Raw genomic sequence first — 23,384 nt, forward strand, 5'->3', positions numbered from 1 at the left:
ATTTTATATCCTATTTTTGAATTATTCTTTTGAGTCAAATCAGTATTCTCACTGATACAGTTTTATTATTTTATTTTTAATTTGACCTTTGCTTTTGATTAGAGGTTACAATTGGAGGAAAAATATATAGAGGAATTTAAATATATGTTTTTTGCTCATCCCTAGCTAAAATATCTAAAAAAATAAACTATTAATGAGTTCATGAAATAAATACTAATCTCTAAAATTCTTGTTCTCAAAGTCAACCAGCAACCTCAGCAATGAGTGCCTGTCGGTAAACATTTATTTTGGTGCTTCAAGTGAAGAAAGATTTTGGGGTGCTTTAAACAACAAATTTCCACACCCAAATTTTTGACTCCGAATCATAGACTGAAATAATTTGATGTGACTTTTGGAGAAAAAAAAAAAAAAAAGCTTTAATATTAATCCCATTTGTTGTTCTAATTGAAGATCAGATCAGCATTTCTGGGCTTGGTCGAGTGTAAAAGTCCTGAAGTGGAAAGACCTGATTGGCCTGACCTGGACACAGTAATGGGCTTTTAAATGCCGGTAGCAGGTGAATGATTATGGCTTTCAGTGTGGCTGTTGGCTTGAGTGTGTTTAACTTTCCTTTAGTAGCATGAGCAAAGGTCTTGCCATCAAGTGATGGAGTGAGATTAAAAGTACAGTGTCGCTGACCCTTTGAACTCTGTGCCAAATAGGAGACAGTTGACAACGTATGCGTGCATAAACTTTCGTATGCATGTATGTATAATTTTCATTTATTTGCAGTGTTGTTTTTTCTACATTTTTATTTTGTGCATCTCATTTCCTATTATTAAAGTTGAGATGAAAACAGCTATGACCATAAACTCTAAGAATTTGTAAAGCACCCTTGTAAACAGAACAAAGATATTTGGAGTACGTTTTATAAGAAAATACTGTTTCATTGTTTCAACAAAAAATTCACTTAATTATATTTCTTTCTTTCTGTTTCTTTGTAATTAGTTGTGAAACGTTCTAGCAATTTCTGAAAGTTGTTTTTACACAGCGCCTGCAAATAGTCTGTGTAATATCATTGGAATAAGAGTATAGTTCCTAGCCATATCAGCCTTAGTTTTTTCGCAATGTAACTACAGAAGAGTCAAGTTTTAAATAGGAAAAATATTAAAACTCTTTAGTCATTTTTGAGCGGGATGCTAATGGTCTAATCAGATTTGATGATCTATGCTAAGCTAAGCTAAAAGTGCTACAGCCAGACTCAACTGTTTAACTCTAGAGGAGTTAAAAAAAGAATCTATTTTCAAAAAATGATTGCGTGTTCCTTTTTCCAAAATTGATAGTACTACATGTGGATCCGCTCTCTAGATGTTGGTATAAGCCTCACCAAAAACACATATCAGTGCACAACATGCTTCTGAAAAGAAATAAAAGTTTGTCATTCGACTGGAGAACAACTCTCATCTTGCGCCATTTTCTCAACCGAATTAAATCCAGCAGCAGTGTCGACAAGGTTAAGCTGCAAAAGTCAAAGAGCTTGTTGTTTTGGAAACAAACAATTTGGTCTGCCAGAGAGACCGAGTCTTAAGTGGACAGCCTGGAACAGAGATGGCCGTCAAACCCTTTCATTCTTCTCTCTCGCTCTCTCTCTTCTTTCACCCCTCCCAACATTTCCACTGGCGCCGCGCTCAAATGTAGTTTGTTAAGCCAGGGCCAATGTCATAAAGCCTTCACTGTGTGTGTGTTGTTAACGTTTAACTCCTCTGTCAGACACACTTTGGTCACAGTATTGACCCTGTATTGCCTACAGTACAGCTCTGTGTGCATGTGTGTGAGAGATTTATGTGTTTACGCAAGTATAAGAGGGCGAGAGGTGTGTGTTTCTTAGGATAGGGCCTAGAATTTTCCTATTACTTTTCTCCTGCTCTCCTTTGGGGATTTGGAGCTATAAATATAACTCAGCATGCTAAAAATGTGCAACAGTGTACGTTGTGTGTGTGTGTCTCTGCTTCTAGATTTCAAAACTACATGTGTAAGAGTGTGGGCATTAGCATTAGGGGTTTATTCAGAATCCAGTGAGTATGTTTCTGTTAACGTCTATATTCTTTCACTTATGTGGAGGTAACAGTGTATTAAAAGGCTGTAAATTGTGTTTTATTTTGTAAAGGGTTTTATTTGTTTATTTTTTTACAAATAAGGACATCCCAAAGATAACTTGGAGTTTTTGTCAAATTTTGCTCAAATTCTGTGTACAAGTTTGACTACAAAAATGATTCGTTAATTTACTCACCCTCAGGCCATTTCTTGACTTAAGCAGAAAAGTACAGATTTTTAACTGAAATGGTGGTTCTTAGGGTGCTTTCACATCTCTAGTTCGATTCATTTGGTCCGAACCAAGGGCAAACAATTATACATTGTAGCATTTTTCAGCTTTTTTGGTTCCTTTTCACACCACACTGATTGCTTTGGTCCGTACCAGTTGAAACGAACCAAAATGCAGTCACATGACAACATCTATTGGCCATGACGTATTTCCTAAACTGCTTTTCGATTGGTCAGAAATTACGTGCGGGAAAATTCCAACCTAAAAGTAAAAGCCAGCAAAGTAAACAACACGGAGACAACATGACTACACGACTACGTGGGCTGGTTTTGTCCCTGGCCATAATCTATTACATTGTTTGTATACACCACAACATGTAAAAATACATTTCTATAATGAAGCGCGGATGCGGCTTGAAAACAATGTTCTAATGCACTGCAAACGGCAAGCGGGAATCACTCATAACTTCAAGCGGAGGCGTGCATTAATTCTTCTTAACTCTGACATGCTCATGGTCGTCTGACCAAATTTCTATGAGGCTCCGCACCTCCGCACTACTCCAAGTTTGTCCACGAGCTGCCATGCTTAAGTGCAAACTGTCAACAAACACTTCCTCATCCCATAATGCACAACACAGCTGACTACGGCAGCTGGTTTAGTCCAAAAATGATCAGTACTTTTTGCAGTTGGGTCTGTTCGCTGTTCGGATCACATTCTCACCACAAACGAACCGCTCCAGAGTTCGTTTGAAAGCGTACCGAGACCACCTCTTCCAGCAGGTTGTTTGGTCCGCTTTTGGTGCGCACCCGAGTGCGATTGCTGCTTTCTCACCTGCCCAAACGAACCGCACCAAAGGGGGAAACAAACTCTGGTACGATTCAACCGAACTAAATGAGGCAGGTGTGAAAGCACCCTTAGTGATCCATAAATTAAAAGTCAGCAGCTGCTTGTTTTTGAGAATAATCAAAATAAACATGTTAAGTTACAAAAAGTTAACACCTGTGTCTCCTGATGATATATTGAGGTCCTATGAAGTAAAACGACTGGTCTCTGCAAGAAACTGAATATAATTTACAACATTTTTACTTGTAATCCCTAGCCTTAGGCAATGGGAAAGACTGATCAATGTGAACGACTTTTCTGTGAACAGGTTCTTTTGGACTGTTAGTTTCAGTGGTTCAATTCACTATTTTTACACTCACACAAATGAGGTTCACTTATGCTCCTATCACTAGCTCAAGTGTTCTTGTTTTTTTTCTGAGTCAGAACTGTTTCCTCAGTGACTGTTGGAGGAACTGGAGCATTAAATAAGTCAACAAGATCAACATCTTAGGAACATATGCGCCTGTATTTTGGCTCATTTCGAGTCTAAGTGACTGTCGGACGTCCAAAAGTGAGGTTTATTTGAGTAACTTATAGATCTGTGCTGCTCCAGCCGCGAATTGTTTTAGATGGTTCAGTCCAGTTTGGTGAACTGCTTCAACTCGTTCACCAAAAAGAACCAGTTGACAAGAATTAAATTATGTTGAAAATAATGTTAAGTTTCTTGCGTACACGTTATTGCGTTGCAAATTATGAATCACCAAGGACAATGGTTTCAGCTAAAATTCTTCTGTAATGGTCCATTGAAGAATAAAGTCACCTACTGTACATCTTGAATGGCCTGAGGGTTAAATTAACAGCACATTTTCATTTTTACATGAACTATCCCATTAAGTAGGTACAATTTTGTTGTCATTGAACATTCAGTTTCACTCTTAAATAGGTTATATTGTGTTAACATTTTGTTTGAATTTTATTTTTGAAAAATTCATATTATGTATGGCTCTGCTTTCTAGATATTGATGTCAGCCTCAGCCTCATCTTTATAAACAAGACATCCCCCAAATGATTTTTTGAGCAGTCAAACATTGCTCACTTTTGTCCTTATGAAAACTAACCATGGTATTTGTAGTAAAACTGTGGTTATACCGATGATAATAATTAGCCAAAGAAAAAAAAACCTGGTTACTACATTATTACTAAAATAAAACAATGGTTAATTTTCCTAAGGGTGGGTACAGATTTGTCCCCCAAAACAGTGGGTACAGTTTGTCCCCCATTCTGGCTTTATATGTTGGTGGTCTTCTAATGACATCAGCACCCTTCTCTTTTGTGAGCATCAAACATGTGCTTCAAATTCCCCCCAAAAAAATCAATCATCTCAGACATTCATTTTGCTTCCTTCAAACATAAACTTGAATCTCTGGAAAGTTTCTCTAGCTGACATCATTTTCATGTTCTTAATTCAAATGCCATTTGCGAGAGACAAACTCCCATTTTGAGCTCTTGTTTTCTCAGATTAGACTCTTTCTGGACTGTGTAAATGGGATCAAAGTACCAAGCGGTAATAGCTGAGTTTTGAGAAGAAAGGTTGAAAAAATATGTTATCTGTTTCTCTCTGTCTGCTTTCTCCCACATCTTTCTTCCACATCTCTTTCTCTCTCATCTCTTTCTCTTTCACAAGCACAGTTCATTGGTCTAAAAGGTGTGTGATTGTGTTCTCTAAGTTATTCACAAGCTCTGATGTGATTGCTGCTTTAGAGACTCCATGGTTTAACAAGCACTAAATTTGACCAATGTAACACAACTTTCTAAACCGGAAGTTTAGGCTGGACATATCAAATGGCCCATTTCTTTTCATTTTAAATAGGGCTGCAACTAACGATTATTTTGATAATCGATTAATCTGTCGATTATTTTTTCCGATTAATCGATTAATCGGTTTATGTACTTATATTTTAGTTTTTTCCATTTTTTCCTCAAGTAAATTATTAATAAATGGTCTTTATCCTTCAGCATAGATTTTTAAGAGATTTTAACCATTTTGCACTGTTATATCCTAATCAAAAATATACCTGGAGTTGTTTTATTGTGTTAGTAATCCTTTGTCGAACTCTTCTGCAATCAGAACACTGACCCATACTCTAGCAAATTTCACAAGGAGATTTCAAATAATGTTTTCACCATGGCAGTCCTTAGAGCTCCTAAAGTAGTTTAACATCCCGAACGAAGCTTAAGGAATCTTTCAGAACATATTTTCACTAAGAATAAGGATAAAACAGAATAAAATTGCAGTGCATTGTATTTTATTATTTACTGGGAAACAGCTTTATAGCTTTTGCTGTGAAATTGTAAACAATCCTTAGAATAAAGTGCCAGTGGCATGAAACCTGAATGGAACTCACAATTTAAAGTAAAATCCATCAGAAGGTTGTCCAGAAAAAAAAATTGGACAGTCACACACAAAAAACCTGCTGTGTGAAAAAGAGCAGTGAATACTTAGGAAAAAAAAGTGCATTTCAAATATCTTTAAACATTTACCTCTCTCATTCAGTCATAATTAGGCTGCACGACTGAATTTTGAACTGGTAAACTACAAACTGATCACAGAACATGTTTGTAAAGCTTTTAATGTTAACTGTTAAAAAGCAATGTTATCAGCTTTTACGACTAAACATTTGCAAACAACATTGTACTGGAGAATCTGCACAAATAAAAGTCTTAGGGGCCGTTCACATATCGTGCCTAAAAACGCGTGGAAAACGCTAGGCGCGCCGCTTTCTCCTCCTTTCCAAAGCGCTCGGGCAGAAGCGCCCCTGAGGCGTCTGCCTTTGATAAGCAACCATGACGTGCTCTCTCCTTGAAGACGCGGAAATTTCAGCAAAGGATAAATGGATTTGCAGCTCAAAAAATCGCTTGCAGTAGCTCTGCTACTAAATTTATTTCAAAACGGAAATCCATATACAACTATGATCAGCTGTTCCTTTCATCTTGACTGAGCTTTTAACGTTGTTACGGGAAAGGATGAAGCTGATTGGTTAGTTCTTGTCACATGACCCGCGATGCGCTTGCAGCATTCTGAAAAGTTGAGATGTTTTTAACTCGATGCGGTGCGGTGTTGGAAATAACGAACTTGAGCGCGCAAAAGACGCGATATGTGAACGTCCCCTTAAACAGTTAAGTAGTGCAGAGTTTACATGTTACTCTTCTTTTTTGAAGGCTCAAAGTAAAGTACTCCCAGTCTCCCACATCCCGCTAAATGCTGCAGAGACGCTGTTCGGGAAGCACGTGACATAAAACGAGGCCAGCTATTGGCTATTCGCTACTTCTCCTGCTGTACTGGCTGAGTAAAACCTCCGGTGGCTCATTACTGCCGTACTTTGGTCACCGCAGATTTGAAATATGCACGAAATGAGCCGCTTACGGCAAATAAAAGTTATTTAGCAACGAATCGATGACTAAATTAGTTGACAACTATTTTAATAATCGATTTTTATCGATTAAATCGATTCGTTGTTTCAGCTCTAATTTTAAACAGACGTGGACAGTTGAGTACTACTTAAGTACTCAGCTGAGCGGAGTACTAGATGTTTTACAAATAAAACCTTGGTTACCAGGGTTTGAAATTAACACCCGCCAAATTTGGGTAAAAGTCAGCTGTGGTGGGTAATGCTGTCAAATCACTAGACAATTTGGTGAGTTAATTTTCGTAAATTATGTTCACTTATTAATTTCTTGGGGAGGTTGCAAGCCAAATCTGTGCAGATTTAACGCAAATACGAGATATCATTATATATTAAATACAGCCTAGTTTCGCAGCATCTGTGCATATCTAGCTTACTTGAACATACCCATGACCCGTCACTAATGGTGTATTGGTTTCCTTTGCGTTGAAGTAGCAGCGAAGAGTCGAAAAACGACTTAAGACTGTGATGCGACACATTATAGTCGGTGATGCAGTCTACACTGGATGCGGCATGACATATAGCTGGTGTTTTTTTTTTTGGCTAGTAGAAGTCATGGTAACTTAAAACTAAACAATTTAATAGCCAAATTGGCTGTGAGTGGAAAAAGTTGATTTCAAACCCAGATTTTTACTATGGTAATCACTGATTAACTATGGTTTTGCTACACTAATTATAGTTTAACCATGGCATTTGTAGTAAAACTCTGGTTATGAAAATGGTAATCAAAAATAAAAATAAAAATAATGGTTACTACACTTTTACTAGTAAAACAATGGTTAATTTTTGTAAGAGAGGGGAGGGACATTCTCGTTTTAGAAAGCATTTGATTGGACAAAACTAATCCATACTCTCTTTTGATGGGATCAAACAAAACCCCCATGAAATTACAATTGAAGATTTTCAGCCTTTAGTCTGAATGTTGACTAAATTTTTCTTTTAATATTTTTTTTTTTCTTTTAAGTAAATTATTTCTATAATAGGTTCTTATTTAATTGTATGTTAAAGTCTACTTGTTTTTTACAAGGGACAAGATGTATTATCATCACCGTCGCTGGCACCAGCCATTAAAAAAAATCATATTGGTCAACCTCTGATGCTAATGATAGTAGTTAGCTTAGTCGACCTGACCTGTCCACGCGAGATGATGTGCACAAAGGCTGCTGCGATACATTATCATGAGAGAATTTCCTCTGGGGGTTAATGAGTGATGAGCACTGTGTGTCTTTTAATTAATGACTAATTGGTGTCGAGCAGGTTATGTGTGAGATAACTCCTCTGAAATGTCAATTCAAAGATAAAATGTGTACCCCCCCCCATTTTAGGATGCTTATGATCTATTTTACAGTTTTTAGGTGCAAAGGTGACCAGTATGCCATTTCTTCTAAAAAATATAAACACTGACTGAATTTGGGGCAGGGCATAAATGTAGTTCTTTAAAAACAACAACAACAAACTAACACATAACTTGTCCTGCATATTTTGTGCTACAAACATATATACAGTAATTTACAACTGTCCAGAACACCTTAGCAACCATGCAACAATGCATAAATAAACACTCAAAATACCTTAGCAACAGTACAATGAATAATAAACAAACAAACACTTAAAACACCTTAGCAACATCACAACAACATAAATATCTCGGAACACTTTGGCAACCACATAGCATTGCATAAAAATTGTCCCATATAAGTTTGATAATTATTTTCATTCTATGAAAATAGGGAAATCAACACCACAGCTACACGACAACCATAATGCAGCAGAGGAACAAAGTCACTGGAATCACTTTCAGAAGGTTTTTTTTTTTTTTTACCAACTGATGAATGATATAAACATTGACAGCCAAACAGAATCAGAGGCTTTAAAGAACTTGAGCATTTAAAGGGACAGAAGACTCAACTGCAGCATGTGTTTGAAATGAACATAATTTTGTGTGAACTAGAGCTGTAGCTATCGAATATTTTAGTAATCGAGTATTCTACCAAAAATTCCATCGGTTAATCGAGTAATCGGATAAAATGTGCTTAATTAAAGTGAAATATTAATTATGCAAGAGAAAATAAGACTCCTGGGTCTCTTAAAATGAACAACTAAGTTTCCTTTTTTAGAAAAAAAATATTTTTCTTTTTTAAATGCATAGAATGCAATGCATAACTGTTAATCACTTTAACAGCCACAACATCATGGAGCTGCTGAGTTTTGCACAGGTAAACACCACCCACAAGGTTTTCAGAAAATGTAGAAATCGAATTATTTTTGCATATCCGTTTGGTGCCGCTGTGGCACAGAAATGACACACCTCGAGAAAAAGAGAAGGGGAAAGAGTCTGTTATTTGAGACTGAGAGAAAGAAAGGGCGCAAATAACTTTATAGAGGAAGCAGAGGGTGTTTGTGAACGGCAGCAAGTGGAAACGAAAGTTTCCTGTTGAAGAGACGGAGAGTGTGATGGAGGGACAGAGGTGTGCTGCTGAGGGGGTGGGAGAGGGACTGATAATGTGTCTTTTGTTTTTGAGGTCAATAGCTTGAATGTCTCTGGCATGGAAATATGTGTGGGACCCCGCAACCCGTAACCGACACGCTTTACGTCTGACTGGAAGTGTTTTTGTGCCCGTGAATGTGTAATATTTACCCACTGTTTATGACTGAAAAATTTGGATTTATTAAAATTTATACTACAAGCTCTGAGGCCTGCAGAGATTAATCAAAATCGAACCGAAATTGCTATACGAGTTTAATTAGCAAAAGCTGGGATTTAATTCAATAAATATATGCACTGTGTGTGAGTGAAGCGTAACACTGTGTTCTGATTGTAATGCAAAATAAAATAATTAGGTGGTTATTTTACTAATATGACAACTTTTTCGTAATTTTATTGTATTTTATTTAATGTGATTTTGGCAAAATTGTCCAGCACTTAACACAACAAACCTCCGTTTATATACAGTATGTATTTACAGAATATACTGGAAAAAATTAAGTTTACTGCCTTTTTTTATCATTTGCATGAACGCTGGTGTCATTGGGTGTGTGTGTGTGTGTGTGTGTTAATGTCTTTTGTGCAACAGGTGTCCTGTTCGGACCTGTATGTATGACATGTACCACATGCCTCTCCCACACAGTCTACATGACAAACCTGCAATGACAGCATGGGAACTCACTCAACATGCGCACACACACACATGCAGGAGAGCTCTGCAGGTTATGGACAGAGGCAGGTGGCTTCTGGGATAGTGTGTAGTTCCTCTTTCATTCACATGAGAGAAATCCAATCCATTGCACATTTCAGTCTTGGCAGCTGTGCTGAGGTGTGTGTGTGTGTGTGTGTGTGTGTGTGTGTGTGTGTGTGTTAATTCTGGATCTACGGTAACACTTGGAATGTGATCAGTTGCTGTCCATTGTCTTCAAGAGCCCCTGAAGTGGTTTGATGAATGCATTTTTTCTGTCTTGTCTTGATTTTTGGGTTGCATGATTCATCAAAATCCCGAAAAAAATCGCATAATGGCTTAGTGTGATTATCAGATTGCACAGGCTGCAATTCAATTAAATATGTGCTGCATGTTTCACAGTGAAGCGTAGTACAATGTTTATTTACACATGAGCAAGTTATGCTCCACTTTAGCGTCTCGGAGTGTTTCAGAACTCCTCTGCATCTGCTCAGAGTTTGGGATACTAACATGCATTTAGGAATGCAACATGCACCCTTATTTGTAGTAAGAAACTCTTGTCAACAAAAGGGAAGCTGGAAGGGCTTCCTGCAGTTGTCTGTCAAAATAAAGTTTGATTTAATTATTAAAATATAAAGAAAATGTAAAATAAATTATTATTAATATTATTAATTTTATTATTATTATAGTATTTAATAATAAAAAATAATATTACTAAATGAAATATAACTAACAAATTGTTAGTAGTAGTAGTAATTATAATATTAAATGCTTAAAAATAATTGTTATAAAATAATATTAAATTAAAATACTAATAAAATATTTATATATATTTTTTTGTTATATTTTAGTCATATTGATGGATAATCACAAACTTAATTGTGTATCCCTACAAAAAAGCACATCAAACCTTCTTTTCTTTTAATAGAAATCATAATTTTCTATCAAAAAAAAAAATCACAATTAAAAGTTGGTGGCATATCAAAGGTCTTGTCTCTTTTTTTATAGGGTGGGATTTTCTCTTTGTAGACTAGAAAGCATTTGTTTGGACAAAAATGGACACGCCTCTGAGTGCAAGATGAGTCATCAGTCCACTGTCAGAAGTGAAAGACTAAATGTTAAATGGGTCAGTGCTAAAGGTTAATTTAGTCAGATGAGATCAGAGCCCTTTAGGATCTTTAGGAAATATTTAAATGTGTATATATTAATAGTAGATTTAAAAATATGTAAATAGCTCTTATTCATTTCCAAACATTGATTTGTTTATTGCTATATGAACAAGACGAGGAATTAAAAATAAGAACGGTTTGATGACAAATAAGAGCGTTTGGATATTATTACTTAAGGTGGGGAGTTTTTGTGGTTTCTGCTCGCTGTGGGTGGAGCAAATTAAACAGGAAACTCACTTCTGGGCATCAGAGTGTCCAAACATTATTTGCAGCCTCCTTCTTAAAGGGACAGTTACACTTATTCAAAAGTCTCTCTCTCTTTCAAAGGCTGTCGTTTCTCTCTTGTAATTATGCTAATATGTATCATTATTTTGAATGTTTTTGTGTGATAATGGTTCATAATGGAATTAAATGAAAGCATAATTAAATCTCTGTGGTGTGTGTTACAGATCAGTGCACATGCAGTGAGGAGACGTCGGAATGCACTTGCTTGTTGGACCTTCATCCCAGTGAGGTGCGTAAAAATCCACAGCAAACCAGCAGCATCCCCTGCGAACCAGCCTTCAGTGTCCTGAGACTGTGTTTGTTCTAAACACATACAAGACAATTAACATTTATAACACAAGAATTTTGATGCAGTCTCTCTACTATAGTAAGACTGACTGTAGTACTGGAAGTTCCTCACAGTCAGTGACAGTGTTAATATCAGTGTTAATATATTTAATTGAGACAATTAATATGAGTAATAAACTGCAAGAAAATCTGTCTATTAACATGTTTTATAATAAAGACCATTTATATTCATATTTGCAGTTCTATATTCAGGGTTTATAATTATATGATATTTATATAAATTATATAATGTATACATTTACAGAATATATTGAGAATTATAACTTTATTTCCATTCTTACATTAAGATTTAGCGATATATTCAGACTTAATATTATATATTCATATATAACTTGAAAACCAGTTTGTGATTTTATGGCTAAAATAAATGATCATTTTGAGTTGTATCATCTCTCTTATGAGGTAAGAGAGGTATTGTTGGCAATGACCTTTGAATCCTGTTTAAGCATTAAGTGTGAACAGACCTGTTGGGATCTTCTTTAGATGTGATTGGTGAAGGGTCAGAACAAAATCATATACATTACTGCAAGTAATTTTATATGATGGTATTTGTATATATCACAGTATAGTGATATGGGATGACATTCAACAACAACAACAAAAAAAATTATTATTAGTATTTTTAAATATTAAACAGCCATGTGGGAATACATATTTTTGTATAACACGGCAAACTTAAAGTTTTGAAAGTTAATCATTTTCACCAAGAAATGAGATTGGAAATTTTTTGAGTTAAAACCAAAATACTAGTATGACTAATAATATAAAATAGATACTTGATAAGTTTAACACTACAATCATAATACATCCATTGTAAAATAGCCAGTATATACACAAGTGCACATGAGTTTAACAATGTTTTTTTGTAATATTAACTGTTATACCTCCCAGTCCTACTGTTTGCGTCTGATATGAAGTGAGTAAAACTGAATCTATATTATTACTAGAAATGTGCAAGACCAACTCTCACAGTCTTTCGTGCCTCTTTCTTTCTCTTTTCAGCTGTCTACTGACAGACAGACACAACATATTGCTGCAACCCAACCCCCTCAGTTTCCTCTCCATCACCAGCCAATCAAATGCACTCTGAAAATAAACTATCCAATCATGGCAAGCAAGTGACAAGCGGGGCCCAATCACAGTTCCCCAATGTAAACCAAGCGCAGCAGCAAGGACCTGCTGGCAACCAAGGGTCAAAGGGCAGTGGGTCTGGGAACCATGGAGTCAAATCCAACCAGATTTCTCCTGGCAACCCTGGACTGAAGAGCCACAACCAATCAGGTGGTGGAGTTGGCGGGATAATGAAGACCAAGGCAAAGAGGGAAAGGAGCGTCTCCACGGACACGGGAGACCAAAGGGAGTCACTCACCCCTGTTTTGGAGCCAGATGCCAAAGGTAGGCGTAATGACCGAATGACCATGGGCCGCCCACAGTCCGTAGACTGACTGTCTGATGATTTAAACACAAAATAGGATGAGCTTTCTCAAAACATCAGATCCAATCTGCCTGACTAGCTTTACAGATGTCACATATTAGTAATGCATTTTGACTACTTGATTACGCACTACTTTTAAATGACTTTTGACCTAACTTGTGAGAAAATATTTCCATTCATTGTTCTCAACATTTCCCAAACTGGGAAAGACCTGCGGGGGTTCGTGAGGTGATGAAAAGTTAATAATTAATTCAATCATAAAAATATCAAATTAAACTAATTTGTGTGCAGTTCCATAAAACCAGAAGACTTTCTGAATGTAAATAAGCGGCAGGAGTTTTTTTAGGAAGGAAGATTTAAGAGAAAAAATAAAAGTATTGGAGCAAATCAATAACTTATCAATAATTTACTGCCATTGTGTAAATAATATGCGAGCATGTAGTGTATAAAAAGTAAGTTTGGTCCAAAGCTGCATTTACTTGATCAAAAATACAGTGAAAAATGTGATATTGTGAAATATGATCACAGTGTAAAATAACTTTTTTCTATTTTAATACATTTTAAAATGTAAAGTAATCCTGTGATGGCTAAGCTGAATTTTCATCATCATTACTCCAATCTTCAGTGTCACATGATCTGAAGTTGTTGTAATATTTGCTGCTCAATTACTCATGCTCAATGATTTATAACGGTTCTTTTTATTATCGATGGTGAAAACTGTTTTTGCTGAGAATTTTTTGTGGAAACTTTTGTAACATCATACATTTGTTTTTATATATTTTATTTTATTTTATTGTGACTATTTAATGTGTCCTAAAATAAATCATATTATTTATTGAATGAAAGAAAAAAAAACATTTTACACATTTTTAATCCTAGTGTGTCATGATTTCCACAGACATATTAGGCAGCACAACACCGATAATAATACTAAGGGCCAGTTTTACGCGAAAGTGCAATTCCAGAACAGCACCAGTGGGTGTGGAAATTTCTGCGGCTGATTTATTGACAATTCACAAATTAAAGAACACAGACGCAACATCTCATTTCCAGAATGACCAATGAAATCTACCAAGCATAGTGCAAATAAGCTTAAGGATGTGTTAAGATTCGAATAATGTGTTATTTTGGCATTCCAAATAAATTAATATGCATGGAAAAAAATCCTCTTGCTTCTAGCGCGCACTCTGTTCTCTGTGAGGCCTCCTCCTAGCAACAACAAATGCCGCCATTTCAAGCTCAAAACAGTTTAAGGCACACTTTTTTGGGGTGTTGAATAATGGCGCAAATACCAGTAATTTGAAAAGCGCAAAATTTTGTTAATCATGTTGTGTGATTCTTTTTTTAATACTCTCCTCCCATAAATGTTGCGATACTCCTACAAATGCATATTCAATAAGGTCAGGTGCAAAAATAACCATGTCATTTCAGCGTGTTTTCAATGTAATATTTCACTGCATGTCTTTAGTAAATCCTGACTTTACAATTTTAAAGCTATTAATTAATCTGGCCTAAATGTTTCTTGAGTAGCAAATTAGAAAGATTTCTGAAGGATCATGTGACAATGAAGACTAAAAAATTCAGCTTTGAATCACAGGAATAAATAGCTTTTTAAAATATATTCAAATCGAAAACAGCTATTTAAATTGTACTAGTATTTCACATTATTACTGTTTTTTACGGTACCTTTTAATAAATAAATAAAAGCAGCCTTGTTGAGCAGAAGAGACTTCTTTTAAAAACAAAAACAATTGTTTAGGTAGTGTATATTGAAGGTAGTGTAGGCAATTTCGGAGAGGCTAGCAATAGCATGCTAGCTTTGAAAGCAAGATCCCGCCCTCCTAGCAAATCACTCTGCGAGGCCACGCCTCCTCCAAAACACATAAACGCACCTAGGCAGACCAGAGACTTACCTGTGACACCTTGAGAAATGGAATTGGGTTGAATGCAGCACTGTCAGATTACCTCATGAAAAACATTACAGTACACAGCACATAGTATAGCAATAATAACGCTTTTCGTTATCCCTCGGTCTGCAGTGGAACGCACTGATGACAAATAATGTCTGCGCAAGCAGGGTGCACAGAGGTATTCAAATACATATGTTTACTGGCAGGTAGGACAGCCTATCATAGTCCTCGGACCAAATAATTTGATTGGACAACCATTTTATGGTCCTATGCCATCAAAGGAATATATAAATATATATTATAGGGCTGCACGATAATTTGCATGCAATATTCAATGTGCATCTTGGCAGTAAAGCCGGTTCTGTAATCAGCACGTAGTAAATGCTTTTCCATGTGAAATCTGTGCAGGTGATGGAGATTTAGCACTGATGACAGAACCGGCTTTATTGACAAGATGCACATTAAATATCACATGCGATTTATTGTGCATCCATAACATATAAGCACATTTAGACCACTTAATTGATTCCTGTTGGGATGCAAAGAGACTTTCAACCAGCATAAGAAAAAATGTCACCTAAATGAATGTCATTTTTGGTTGCTTTTCCAACTTTAGCTTGCTCACAAATGTCAATTTCTTGATATTGACATCAAATATTAGTTTGTGACACTCTGATTTTGATTCTGATCTGATTTTGATTATTTTAACCGACTTCCTATTTTTTTATTTTTTGCTCATGCTTGGGATGAAAAATAGCTTGCCTTTTCCTGTCAGAATAAGCAGTAATGTGGACCAGACTTTATGGCAATAATTAAAACTCAGCCTATGAGAGACTTTCATAACACACACACAGACACGCACACATTCATACATGCACATGATACTCATTATGTAGTGCACAACCAAACTCACTTGATACTCATGTATCACTGTATCTCTTGATCAACAATCTAAAAAAGGCCAAACTTCTGGAATTCCCCTTTCAACTGGAAACAGAGTAAAGATGAAACTGGCTGTTTTCAGCAACCCCAAAATGCCCTGACCTTTCTGAGCGTGTGTGTGTGTGTGTGTGTGTGTGTGTATATGCATGCTAATATGTGTGTATCAGATGTTATGCTCCTGGAACAGCACCAAATGCGCAAGTGCTTGTGTTTTCCTGTTGGTTGTCCTGTTGTGTGTGTCACTCACTAATTGAGCGGGGGTTGAGAGAGACTCTGCGCTCAGACAGGAAGTAGAATAGAGCGGGGTGGAGAGACTGAGGGGGAGGGAGACTCTATTAGCAACAAGTTCCTGAATGTCAACAGGTCCCTTACTGTGCGCACACACACACACACACACACACACACACACACACACACACACACAAGTTCCCTAATGTGGTTTAGTGATTCTGACAAAAACATGTCCTCGTAATGTTTCACATCAACACCAAAGTAAAAAACAACTTTATAATTATTATATTTTGCAGGAAGAAAGACCACTGAGATTTTTCCCCCCCCCCAAGACAGTTAAGTACAGTTTTCACCCAAATTCTCATTATTGTAATTGGTGTGGATGTTTTATTTTTTTCCCCATTATTATTATTATTATTTTTTTTTTTATTAATATTGATCATTATTCATTAATATCATTTTCATTAATTAATAATAATTGTTAATCAATTAATTAATTTCTTCTTTTTCCATGTATCCTATTAAAAGTAAAAACAAAAATTTCATTTCGGAATGTCGTATTGCACATTTTTATTTTTTAACCATTAAATAATATTTTTTTTTGTAATTTTTACTTTTCTTTTAAAATTTGTATTATTAACAAAAAAAGTGAATAATACAAATTTGAAAAGAATGTAAGTGAAAAACTTTTTATCAGTAGGTCTATGCTATTATATTTAATTGTTGCAAAAATGTAATTAATTAATGGTTAAAAAATGTAAATGTATAATACGACGTTCCGAAATAATGAAATGTAATGAATTAGATAAATGAAAAAGATTTGCCAGGATCATCATGGAAGGAGTCCTTCAGCAAAATGAAAATGCGGTCATCATTGAAGAGCTGTTCACACCACAATTTTTTTTTTGCTGCATGTCAGCGGTTGCTATACAGATCGGATGCTAGTCTGCGTTTCTAGTTCTTGTTGCCTTAGTAACAGTTATGAATGCCACTACAGATAAGATGCTGTTCAGTGTCAGTCCATGTTAACCAGGTTTTATGCCACTGGAAATGAACATTATGTAAGGAGAAAGTTAGATATAAAATGCAGCAATGCAAAATGTATCATATCAAAGATGCAAGAATCAACTTGTGATGTCACTGAACGCGCGGTAGATTTGAATGTGTGCAAGTGAATGACTAAATTACAATAATGGCAATTGTACATGGTGAGAACGTGCTTAATTGTCATAATAATGCATATTATCTATGCAAAATATACCTTCTTATACTTTCTTTTGATTTGGGTTGAAATATGAACAAAGCGTGCTGCTGACAGGACTCGTGAGATTCAGCCAAACTGCTGCTGTCCAATATAAAAAGCAATAACAGGTCTTCTCTTCCTGGATTGCGGAGGCGTGTTTTTCTTTTCACAGTGTGTGTGCCATTTCTTTTTGTTTGGTTCATTGTGCAGTTCTTATTTTATTTCCATTTGCCCGGTGCTTTGTGTATGTGATGTGTGTATTAGAGCGAGAGATCAGGGGAAATAACGGGGCAATAGAGTGATTTAGAGAAACTGAGTCATCTGGGCTTCCTGTAATAGCACTGAAACTCTTTTGTGTGTGCAAACACACTCTCACTCTTTCACACCTGGTTGGAAGTTAGAAGGTGGGATAATTATAGTTGAAAATAGAATAGAATAATCTTTTGAACTATTTGAAAAAAAATATATATTAAAGAAACTTTTTAAAATATAAATTTGTTTTTTAAAATTATATTATTTATTGGAGTACACTTTTTAAAAATCATAATACTTATGTAAGTCTTAATTCACCTATTCTTAAAAATGTCTTAAATCAGAGCAGAAAGTCATTAATTCGTAAAGTCATGACGTTAATGTTGCATGCATTCTATTTATTTTTTAGTGCAAATATCTAGCTTCCTAAAGGCATTTACCTGAGATGCAAAAGGGAGATATGAATTCTTGTTTTCTGAGAAATGCATCTAAATGAGTTTATGCTTAAAACAAGAACAAATATCTGCTAACGGGGTCTTTCCCTTTGAAAAGTAATTTTTTTTCTGAATTTTAAAAATAGTGTACATTAGTGCTGTCAAATGATTAATCGAGATTAATCGCATCCAAAATAAAAGTTTTTTGTTTATACAACATATGTGTGTGTACGGTGTATATTTATTTATTATGTGTATATAAATACACACACACAGAGTATATATTTAAAAATATACACACATATATAATGTAAACAAAAACTTTTATTTTGGATGTTATTAATCGCGATATAATCGTTTGACAGCACTAGTTGAAATTTTAAGTATTACTATTCATTGTAGTACACACAAATATTTTAGCATGTTAATTCAACGGAAAAATACTTCCAAAAATAAATCTTTTTTTCACAATTGTAATGATCAACTTTGTTAGTTACATTTTCTTTTACAAATATTTTTTAAATGTTAGTTATTTTAAATTATTACAAATCTCTAAATTTTATTGCACTAATGCATATTATTTTCAGTATATGCATTAATATATATATATATATATATATATATATATATATATATATATATATATATATATATATATATATATATATATATATATATATTATAATATATTATAATATATTATAATATATTAAATTATCAGAACAAATTTTACTAATAATATGGAGGAATGCTTAATTCTACTTTTAGTTTTGGTTAAAAATAATGGTGGAGAGGATCAGAAACGGGGAAGTGAGAACTTTGTTTACTTAAGCTCTTCTTCAGGGAACGGTTTCTTTTGTTTTGTCTTTCTCTTTCTCTTTCTCTGCATATATTGTTCCCTCGATAGAAAAGCAAACAGAAAGGCATTCAAATGAAATGCAAGTCACCCATCCACTTCAGACCACTCGACTGCCACACCTGGAAAGAGCCAATGATTAAAGAGAAAGTAGACCAGAGAGAGAGCTGACTCACTCATTTACGTAAACTGATGTCTGCTGGGAACAAAAGAGGATGCAGAAAAGGTCAGCTCTTTATCTCTGCCCGCCGCCAACATGGCGTGCGCAGGCCGAGGACACCACAACCGAACGCTGTGCTCTCTTGTTTTCTACCTCACGGTGTCTGGTATTCAAGGTTAGGGGATGTTTCAAGGCTTTGGAGGCCTTGTGTGTCCTCTCATTCCGTTTAAATGCCAAAACATTTCTGGAGTTTGTGAGATTGCAATGCGTTTTAAATTTGCTTTTTGAGACCAATTGTGGGCGTTGGCTTATATCAGTGTGGATAGAAACCATACTGTCTTATATAAATATGTGTAACTGATTCTAAATAGGTTTACATTGCTGCATCTTTGTGTTTTTTATAATGGTGTCCAGTAGAGGGAGTGATGCGCAGCAAACGCCGGTGTGTGCTGGAGAGAAAGCAGCCGTACAGTGGTGATGAATGGTGCTCAGGGGCCGAAACTGAGGAAGAGGATGAGAAACCCCTTTCTGCCACTCACCGTGAGTTCATGTACAAACACACACACACATAAGGTACAGCCTGCCAGTCTGAACCTGTACATACATACGGTCTTATAAACCTTAATGAATGTTTCTTCCTGTAGACTGTTTACACAAACGTCTGGTAGACGTCACTGTTGTAAAAACACGCACGGCTGTTGATTCAGTGTTAAAAAAAGAAAAAAGAAAAATAAATATACATACATACATAATTTTACCCCCCTGATTTAAAAAAAATATTAATAACACTATACTTTGTGTTATATTATACTGGCATTAATTACAAAAATGGCTCATGGGTGTTTTTTTATACAACAGCTGATGGAGTGATGACAAATTGGACATCTTTCTCTCTTCTGACCGACATAATCTATTTCTTGGTAACACTTTATTTTAAGGACCAATTCTCACTATTAGCATGCATGCATATAACTAGGGTATTGGCTGTTTATATAGTAAGCAAATATTAATATATTGCCATACACTGCCTTATTCGGCATGACCATATTTTAGATCCCTTAATCCAACCTTAACACATACCTAACTAACTATTAATTAGCAGCAAATTAATAAATAGCAATCAAATGGAAAAAAAATAAAATTTAGTTGTAATGGCACAAAAAATGTTATTATGAAAGGGTACCATCTTACACACCCATTGGGGCAAAATGACCCCCTAAACCCAGAGACATCTTGGCCCAATTTATAACACACACAACAAAGAATAAATACACGACTAGATAAAAAGTTAATCAAGGCAAACTTTGTCGTCAAAGGAAAGCGTGACCAGAAAATTCGTTTTATTAGCTTAAAGTTTGAATGTTGACGGATAGACAAGCCAACACAACACAACTACTTTTCTAAATGCACACCATTTAGATCTTAGCCAACCGTCAGATATTAAAGCAGTCATTCGTCTTCCGCTGCAACACTTCACACCTATACACTCCTAGATTGCTTTAGTGTCATCTTCAAAGCCTTCCATTCTCTCTGTGTTTGTGTCTGAGTCTAGTTGTGCATCTGTCAGTTGCTGACCACAATCCTGGAGTGTATGAATGCACACGCTGCACTACCTGCTATTCTGTGCCAGAGAGAATCTGTGAAAGAAACATGTGAAAACTAGGTTGCATAGCAAACAAAAACTGATATAAACACAAACAGCCCTACTAATGGTTATGAACTGAAATGCTGCTTCCATGTCATTCCATATAAAAGAAATAAAGGTATGTATAAAATGTAGCAGTGCATAATGCATCATATTAAAGATCTGGGATTCAACACTTGCTGAGTTTATCTATGCTGACAGCACTTCAATTTCATTGGTTCTTGTATGTATGTATCATCAGCATGGTAGATTTGAATGTCACAAAGTGTATGAAACTACCACCGCATTACAATAAAGAGAATTAAGGTGGTGTGAACATGATCAGTTGTCATAAAAATGTGTATCATTTGAAACAAATTACAAATCTGGGTTTCTTTCTTTTGATTTTGGGGTGAAACATGACTAGGACTATCACATGAGATTCACCCAAACAGCTTCTCAGCACAGAAGAGGCATACTGTATGAAGACTTGTTTGCATAGGCCAAAAAAAGAAAGAAAAATAGAAATGTGTCTTAAAGGGATAGTCCAACCAAAAAGAAGGTTTTGTCTTCATTTAAAGACACTCATGTCTACCCAAACCCTGTATGACTTTATTTTGTGGAACACCAGAGAAGTTTATCTGATTGTCAGCCTTTGGCGCAATTAACCTTCGCTGTTTAATATAAAAAGGGATGCAATGAAAATGAATGGTAACTAGCTGGAAATGTAATACCTAAACCTCCTTGTGCGGCGTGGTTTGGAGAACTATCAGGAGAAAATGATGAAAGAATTTAATGGGTGAAATATCACTTTAAAACTTCAGCTTATGTCTGACAATTGACATACAGTTATTGATGAAACAGAAGAAAACAGTCAGCTGTATTGTACTTCTGTTTATGATATTTTTCTATCCCAGCGAGTTCACTTTTACTAAACTAGCATGGGTTTAGTATGGTTCCTAAGGCATTAACTACAACTTATAGTGACATTTGTATATGCAAAAGCAGTTGAAATATTATACTTTTAAAAGTGTATTGTAGGCATTTGAATGTGAACTTGCCACTTAATAGTAAAAGAGGTATGACATTGAGCTTTAAAAGCTATTGTCCTCTTGTGAAGTCAGTTCAGCCTTCCTTATCTGTGTATAGACACGTGACTGAAGGTGTGTCATGAAACATTACCTGCACAAGCACAACACAACACCCCTAACAAACTCTGTATTGCCCTTTAAGGAAAATGTCCCGTTCTGTAACCTTGACTTTGCCTGAGTCATATCAAAATTTTAAAGACATTAAGATGAATCAAAGTTTAAAAAATTCATTTTGTGTGACATTCATGAGACAGAACATGGCCTGTTTGTTTCTCATTTTGTACAAATCTTCAGTGTTTCATATCTGCCCACATAAATTCATGACGTAAATGCTTAGCCATCAGACGTTCATAATAGAACCAAAGGTCTGGGAAGTTTTCTGTGGGATTTAGCTCCTCCTTGTGGTTTTCTGGAAATGTTTATGCTGGTAAACAAACATTTAGGTAATTGGATTGCTATTTCATTATTATAATATTCTGACAGTTTTTAATATTTATGATTAATAGTAAATAATAATAATAAATAATATTTCAGATGTATTTGATAAATGAAAAAAATAGTTTTTTATCTTCTCTTAAAATAATGGTTGGGCATACATGTTCACAAGTAAATCACTGTTTCCAGTGTTTGTAATGTAAAATGTTATTTTTGTCCCAAAAAAAAAAAAAAAAAATTGACACATGATAACAAGTGACCCATCTAAAATTTATAAAAACTGTAATAAACTGTGATAAATTTTATGCCATTACAAATATTTTTTATCACTCATTCACATTTTTTTCTTCTCACAGGTGAAAATGTGATCTGTCCTAGTCAGGGCCACTCTGGTTCATCTGCCACAGGCCATGTTAGTGATCCAGGAGGTCCAGCACTAAGTGGACCTGGTATTCGGACAGATCTACATCCTCGTCCCCCTCAGCAAGTAGTGTATGTCTTCACCACCAGCCTAGCCAACAGGTCAGTATGATTGCTTTGCTCAGTGTTAATAGTCTCTGCAGCTTGACAATCTGTTTTGAACAAATGGGATATTTACCATATGTTGCCATGTCTAAGCCGGAAATTTCTGTGAAGGCCACAACAAAGGAGATGATTTATATGCAAGTATCATCTTAGCAGCCAGTTTTCCACCACAATCTTTTAACAGGTGTAGGAGTGTGCTTTTACAAGCCATTGTCATGTGACTGAATAGAAAACTATTAAAATCATAGGAAACTGTTTTTCCCCCTAATTTCTTTGTTGTTAAGTAGATTTAACAACCCTTTTTTATGTTCTGCAGTGCTGCAGAAGCAGTGTTGCATGGCCACACAGACTCCATCCTCTTGTATCACCAGCAGAATGTCCCTCGTACCAAGCTGGATCAGGTCAGTCTATATGTATAGACACACGGTGTACCTACATGTCTTCATATTTTTATTATATTAAGTTGCTAAATTACATGGGTTTGTTTATGTTTGTAAGTAGAGTGGAAAAATGGTGTCACAGAATCCACATTTGCAGGTGCATGGTGGCAAGGCACTGTATTTGTTTAAATGGCTATTTAAATCACAATGCTTATCTTTGTTCCTGTTTTGATGAGGAACAGTACAGTTTTACAGTCTTTTGTGATGTATTGACCTGAGATTAATAATGGCATTAACAGCACC

General features: G+C 35.5%; 1 protein-coding gene across 2 annotated transcripts in view; it reads left to right on the forward strand.

Moving 5' to 3' along the window:
* Positions 1-23,384, forward strand: part of LOC132101270 (B-cell CLL/lymphoma 9-like protein) — a 46,067-nt gene that overhangs the window by 18,009 nt on the left and 4,674 nt on the right. For both annotated transcript variants that reach the window (XM_059506084.1, XM_059506085.1), the window contains exons 2-6: positions 11,380-11,444; positions 12,566-12,958; positions 19,441-19,566; positions 22,533-22,698; positions 23,018-23,102. In XM_059506084.1, the coding sequence (XP_059362067.1) occupies positions 12,643-12,958; positions 19,441-19,566; positions 22,533-22,698; positions 23,018-23,102 (693 nt within the window). In that variant the 5' untranslated portion in view covers positions 11,380-11,444; positions 12,566-12,642. The remainder of the gene's footprint in view (positions 1-11,379; positions 11,445-12,565; positions 12,959-19,440; positions 19,567-22,532; positions 22,699-23,017; positions 23,103-23,384) is intronic.

The sequence above is a fragment of the Carassius carassius genome, chromosome 23 (genome assembly GCF_963082965.1).
Source record: "Carassius carassius chromosome 23, fCarCar2.1, whole genome shotgun sequence".
Taxonomy (NCBI): Eukaryota; Metazoa; Chordata; class Actinopteri; order Cypriniformes; family Cyprinidae; genus Carassius; species Carassius carassius.